Source organism: Crocuta crocuta, unplaced genomic scaffold (genome assembly GCF_008692635.1).
Source record: "Crocuta crocuta isolate KB4526 unplaced genomic scaffold, BGI_CrCroc_1.0 scaffold143, whole genome shotgun sequence".
NCBI classification, from domain to species: Eukaryota; Metazoa; Chordata; class Mammalia; order Carnivora; family Hyaenidae; genus Crocuta; species Crocuta crocuta.
Window position 1 is genome coordinate 8,802,862 of NW_027529175.1, and position 6,391 is coordinate 8,809,252.

Sequence of the window (6,391 nt, forward strand, 5' to 3'; positions counted from 1 at the left end):
GCTGGGCCCGGCCACAGCAGGGGTTTCATTTTGTTCTCAGGGTGATGGGAAGCTGTGCCGGACATTTTCACAGCGTCATCCTGGCCACCAGGTCTGGAGGGTGAGAGAGGCCTGAGCCTAGAGAAGTCGGTGGCCATGGCGTGGGGAGCGGCAGGTGTCAGGATGGGGCACAAACGGGAAGGCCACACCCAAGAGCCTCCTACCCAGACCTGAGCCCTGAGCCTCGGGACCCCCATCCCTGGTCTCCCTCCACCCTCTACTGTTCCCCTCCAATACCAAGATCCCACTCTCTCTCCATGTCCCCTGTCCCCTCCCCTGGCCACTTGCTGGCCTCCTGACGCACTTCTCCCTGAGGTCAGAATGAACCTCGTAAAAAGCTAACGCGGCCCTGTCATGGGGGCCTGGTGACTGGGGGTGGGGGGTGGCCTTAGGCCCTTCACCGCAACTCGGAAGGAAAGGTCACCTTTCCTTGGCCTCGTCCCAACCCCGCCTCCGCCCCCGCCCCCACTACATCAGGAGTGAGATGGTAGGTAGAAGGCAGGCCATCCCTCAGTGTGACAGCGGAAGGTCCTGTCTGGAGGCCGGGCCTCCTTGCCTCGGCACCCCCAGCTTAGCACTTCCAGACTGTGCCCCACCCACCTCTGAACGGCTGGATCTCAGGGAAGAGGGAACCTAGTGTGGGTCGTAACAGTGTCCTTTAGGGGTCCCTGGGGTGCGGGATGTCAGTTGTTAGCCTAGTACCCCTTCCCCGCTTGTAGCTCACAACCGAGGCCTAGCTTATCCCCAGCCACAGCGATGCCCCAAGTGGAAGGGACGCAGTCTGGGGCTGCCCGTCAACAGCGCCCCCGCTGAGGATACAGCAACATGGAACCCAGACACCCTGAGCACCTGGGTGCAGCCCGACCTGCGGCGGGGCAAGCAGCATGCCCTCACTTTGGAGCCACCAAATCCCCACTCGGCTGGGCGGGGCGGTGTTCTTGGAGCAGAAGGGCTCCCCTGGGCCAGCCTGCCTGTGCCATTTACTGCTGTGTTCCTAGGGCCCAGGACAGCGTGTGCTGAATGGATGAACGTGCTGTGTGCCCGCGCACACGAGTGTGCCGCCGCTCCAGGGGGCACATCGCATTGCTGCCGCCCTGCATGCAGCACGGGGGTCGGGGGCAACACGCTGCCCCCACCCCCAGGATCCCAGACGACCCCTCCCTGGGGCATCGGCAGGGGCGCTACTCAGCCTTACTTTTTTTTTTTTCCACATTTATTTTTGACAGAGTGAGACAGAGCGTGAGTGGGGGAGGGGCAGAGGAAGAAGGAGACACAGAATCCGGAGCAGCTCGGGGCTCTGAGCAGGAGTCCAGCGCAGAGCCTGAGGCGGGGCTCGAACCCACGAACTGTGAGATTGCAACCTGAGCCGAAGTCAGACACTTAACCGACTGAGCCCCCCAGGCGCCCCTACTCAGCCTTACTTTTGTCCTAAGTCATCCTAGGGCTGTTCTTGGGGCCAAGGAGCTGACCCTCATGTCCCCACAGCCTTAAGTTGGGGGACACAGGGCCCCTTCTCCCAGAGTCACCCAGTGTCTGCAGATAGCAGGGACTTCCTACATGTATGCTGGCTGGACCCCCTCCTCGGAAAAGAAGATACTAGGTCCCTGAGAGTTCAAGGTCCAGACAGTAGGCCCCTGCCACGCCCACGCGTGCCCCCAGGCAGGAGCAGGCTCCGCCCCAGGGAGCCAGGCTGAGACGCCCTGACCACCAGATGGCGCCTGACCCCCGCCTCCCCCCCAGTCCCGGCCACAGGATCACCCACCCCTCCCCGTGCCCCAGGCCACATCTCTCAGCCCTAGGGCAGCAGTGGGGGCAGGACATGGACCCAGGTCAATTCTCCCCTGCCCCCCAGGAAGCACATTTCCCCCCGAGGGGGAGACCCTCGGGCCGGTGTCCGCAGGAGGAATAGGCACGGACAGCAAAATCTGCTGCAGCCGCAGGAGGAAGTCAGCCAAGCAGCAGAGTGAAAAAGACAACTATATTTGATTTACAATTAACAAGATTTACAAAAGGGGTGGGGTGAGGGCAGTCCCGGCGGAGCTGCTGCCGGAACCCTCAGGCCTGGGCAGGGCCTCCGGATCGGCCCAATCTTCTGGGTCTCCTCTGGCCACCTGGGCCCTGACGTCTGACGTCCAGCTTGACCTTTGAGGTGGGGCCCAGGGCACGGAGTCCGCCGGGAGTGCCAGCGCCCCACAGGGCAGGTCACGTGAGGTCAGGAAGGCTTCGTACCGCTGTCCTCCGCCCCGGGGGCGGGGGGGGGGGGGGGGGGGGGTGGACACAGTCTGGGCGCGAGGCCCTGGGGGCCGCAGGCAAGCGGACCCCACCCAAAGAGGCCAAACCCATGGATCTGAGGTGGCTGCTGGTGCTCAGGCAGGGGGAGCTGAGGCCCGACTGCCCCCAGCGACCCTGCGCAGCGCCAGGGGCGTAAGGCACATTTGCGAATCGCACGGGAGATGTGACACAGACACCTGATGCTGGTTCTGCGGGAGCTGGCGCGGCTGGGCGCCCGGCCCTATTGCTCACGAGATAGATGCTACAGACGTGGAGGCGGGGGCTCCCCTGTGCACCCACACGCGGATGCCCGGGGCTCTTCCTCTGCTGGTGAAGGGTAAGGGCCTCACCACTCAGCCTCATTTTTCAGGGGCTGCCCAACGCCTGACACGGGGCATCACGCACCTGTGCCCAGAGTCAGTGGTGGCAGAGGTCAGAGGTCTGTGACTTTGTTCTCAAGCGCAGCCGCGATCTGCTGGAGGCGGAAAGCCAGCTGCATCTTCTGGGCGGCGGGGTCCTCCTCCAGGGCGTTGATGATCTGCGGGTGGGCCGCGTCAGACCGCAGGCCAGGTAAGGGGGCTGCCTGGGTGCCAGCGCCCCGCCCTGGGAGGACACCCCTTACCTCGTCATAGTACTTCTGCGTGTACTGGTAGAGCTGGTGCAGGGCCACGAGGGTGTTCAGGGAGTCCGTGTGTGCCTGGGGGGTTGGGGGGTCGGAGAGGGGTTGTGTGACCCCACAGGCAGGAGGCTGTCCCAGCGGAGGAGAGGGCTGACACGCAGCACCCCGAACACAGGCACACACAAAGGGCTACAGACACGTGTGGGAGCCTAACACGCAGCGGTCAGGCCAGCTCAGCGAGGCTCACAGGCCCCTTTCCCCAGGACACCCCAGGTCCCACCCGGACCCCCTTCCTCCACAGTGCAGTCTCCTGCCCACTTAGCAGGGGGCTTTGGGGGAGGGGTGGGGGTGCTCAGCCTGGGTCGAGTCGGTTGGGGCATCCCCCGCATCTTCTCTTACCCGAGAAATCTCTGCCAAGTGCGTGTTCATGTCCTGGTCGCTGACCTGCACCATCTGCCTGATCCCCTTGTAATAACTGCAGGAGGGTGGGGGCAGGGAAGGGATGGGGCAGTGGGTCCCCGTCAAGGCCTGAACCTCCCCAGGAGCCCCCCTGGGTGGAGTCAAGGGCGGGGGAGGAGGGAGGAGGGGGGAGGGGAGTACTCACTCCTCCACCATCTTCTTGTAAGTGGAGATCTCCTTGGCGTAGAGGAGCTTGTTGCTGGGAGAGTCCTGTAGGGGTCGAAGCCCGGAGATGCCTCAGTCCTGACAGCCAGGCTCCCACCACCCAGGACACCCACGAACAGAGACATGGAGTGTGCGGGGGACAGAGGCCCAGCTGGGGAGGAGGGGAGCGTCCCGTGCTTTGGAAGGGGAAGGCAGGGAGGGCCCAAGCTCCGCGCCAGCCCCAGGCCGTGCACCAGGCCCTCCACCTCCCACAGCCCCAGCTACCGGGCACCTACCTGCCTTTCTCCTGAGCTCTGTCACACGTGTACAAATCCACAGCCCAAACTTCGTGGCACATCCCAAACTGACCTCCCCACCCGCGTATACCATGGCTTCCCCAGGCCACCCACCCACCCCTGTGCACACTACTCCAAGGCGCTACAGGACTCCTGGGCATTGACCTCAGTCTCCCCGCCCTGCCAGAGCTGCCCTCGGGGGCCACTCACACGGCTCAGCTTGTGCTCTGTGCGTGTGCAGGCGTCCATGAAGGTCTGAGCGATGACTGACAGGGAGGCGTCCACCACCTCATGAACGTGCACGTCAAAGATGAAATGGGGGTTCTTGAGAATGTTCACCCAGAACCGGAGTGGTAAACTGAGGCAGAGCGATAGGGAGTGAGGAGCTGCCGAGACCCTGGAGCAGGGCGGGCAGCAGACGGAGGAGCCCCCACCTGTTGGTCTTCCAGATGTGGATGGTGTCCTCATCCTTAATGTCATGTTTCTCCGCCTGCTCGTCCAGGAAGTCGAAGAAATACTTTACAGCCGGCGGCACCGCATGCCCGGGCGCCAGAACGCTCTGGAAGAAGTTGTCCACAAACTGCTGCAGCGTGCCCTGCGCGCGTGGGGTAGAGGGCTCAGCACGTCGGGGCGGGCGTCAGGGTGAGACCACCCCCGCCCCGCACACGGCCCACCCCACCACCCGTGTTACTNCCTCGTCCACCTCATCCGCCGGCCGCACCAGATGCCACACACGGTTCTCCTCCTCCAGGAGGGCATGGCCTGCAGGGGGGCTGCACTGAAGGCGAGGGCTGGAGCTCGGCAGCCCCTCCCCCTCCAGGGCAGCACAGGGCAGACGGGTCCACGCTGCCCTCCAGAGCCCGCCAGAGCACAGGGAGGAGGGAGGGACTCACGCTCTCCGGGCAGATCCGGCTGGCTGTCCTCGGGCTGTTGGGAGACTCCCACCGTGGACAAGATGAGAGTGGCTCCGTCCCGGACCTGGGGCGTGCAGTCATGAGAGCGGACCCCCCGCGCCCCACCAAGGCGGGGGCCAGCCCTCCCCCTGCCCAGCCGCCCGCACTCACGTTGTAGTGCATGAGGGTGTTGACACGCCTCCACCGGCCCTCCCGCTGAGAGGTCAGGTCCAGGTCTGACAGGATCTGGGCTGTGGACCCAGGACGCCACTCTGGGAGGACACAGCCCAGCTCCTGGGTCCTGGCCACACCCCACCCGGGTCCCTCCACCCCACCTGCCCACCCAGGGTCCCCAGGGCACGGAGCTGCGTACACGGGGACCTTGCTCACCAAGGACCACGCTGTCAGCCTTAGGCCAGCGGGAGCACGGCTGTGTGCGGTACACCTGATCGATGATCTTCTCCTTGACCTGGGAGATGGTGTCGCAGTTGAGGACCTTTACTGGGACAGCATCGGTGCCTTCATCCTGCACAATCACGCTCACCGTCTGCCGGGGGACACAGGGTGAAGAGTCAGTGCGGTGCGGGAGCAGCCTCGGGCACGCCCGCGGTCACACCCTCGGGGGCCCCTACAGCACACAGGGCAGCCTGACCTGGCCCTTTCCCCACAAGCCCTGGCTCAGCAGGACGGAGAAGAGTAGTTCACAGGACTCCGACTCTAAGCTACCACAGGCCACGCGCCGCCTCTCGTGTGCACGCAGGCTCGCCGCCAGGCACGCCCCGCACAGGGCTGCAGGAGAGCCAGGTGCCCAGGAGGCAGGGACTCGGGACGCACAGAGCCTCTCTCCAGGGACAGCTCTGGGGCCCAACACCCGCGGAGGATGCACAACCCCTGCCTGAACTCAGGTGGGCCCGTGCGAGTCTGTGAACGGCCTCTGGCGTCTGGTCCTGAGGCTGCCCGGGCCCCCCAGCCGCAGTGCTCACCAGGGGCGCATACTCCACATCATCCCCCAGCAGCCCCGTGTCATTGAGGGTGTATTTGGCCTTCTTCTGCACAGCGTCTACCGGCCCCTTCTCCACCTGATGCTTGATGGCCTTGAAAAGCTTATACAGGGGCTCGCCGGCACTGTCCTGGAGAACAAAGGGTGGCTCAGCCACGGCTGGGCTGGCGGTGCCCCCCCCCCCGGCAGGTGGGTGTCTGGGGGAGGACGGAGAGGGCACCACCTCACTCCCACCCACCCCTGGTCAGGCCGCCTGGAACCCACCTTGAGGTACTGGTACAGGCAGATGGACATCCAGTTGGACAGCATCCTTTCTACCACCGTCTCAGACCTGAAAGTGCAAAGAGATGTTTCCAGAGGGTTCCCTCACTGCCCCTGGACCCAAGCAGCTCCTCCAGGCACCACAGCACCCCCAGTCCAGGCTCTGAGTCCCTGTCAGAAAGCACACACACAGCCTGGCATGACCAAGTGCTGGACCCCCTTAAAAGTGGGTGTCCATCATCGTCCACCCCATCCTGCAGTGAGCTGATGCCAAGAGGTGGGAGTGAAGCGACGCGCAGAGACCGCCTGCTGCCCGGGGCGCCACGCCCTGCCGTCCCTCCTCCCCCCCGCCTGCACGGGCGGCACCTGCTGGCAAACCTGGTACTGGAAGCAGCCCCGCCCCCCCCCG

At 64.7% G+C, this 6,391-nt stretch overlaps 1 protein-coding gene across 1 annotated transcript in view; it reads right to left on the reverse strand.

Annotated features, from left to right (window-relative positions):
- Positions 1 to 1,998: 1,998 nt before the first annotated feature.
- PLXNB2 (plexin B2) overlaps positions 1,999 to 6,391 on the reverse strand; it is a 16,381-nt gene continuing 11,988 nt past the window's right edge. Inside the window, 11 exon segments of the mRNA XM_077758064.1 lie at positions 1,999 to 2,848; positions 2,933 to 3,007; positions 3,329 to 3,404; positions 3,534 to 3,598; positions 4,039 to 4,186; positions 4,263 to 4,590; positions 4,722 to 4,806; positions 4,893 to 4,993; positions 5,112 to 5,268; positions 5,705 to 5,851; positions 5,986 to 6,052. Coding sequence (XP_077614190.1) covers positions 2,744 to 2,848; positions 2,933 to 3,007; positions 3,329 to 3,404; positions 3,534 to 3,598; positions 4,039 to 4,186; positions 4,263 to 4,590; positions 4,722 to 4,806; positions 4,893 to 4,993; positions 5,112 to 5,268; positions 5,705 to 5,851; positions 5,986 to 6,052 — 1,354 coding nt within the window. The 3' untranslated portion in view covers positions 1,999 to 2,743.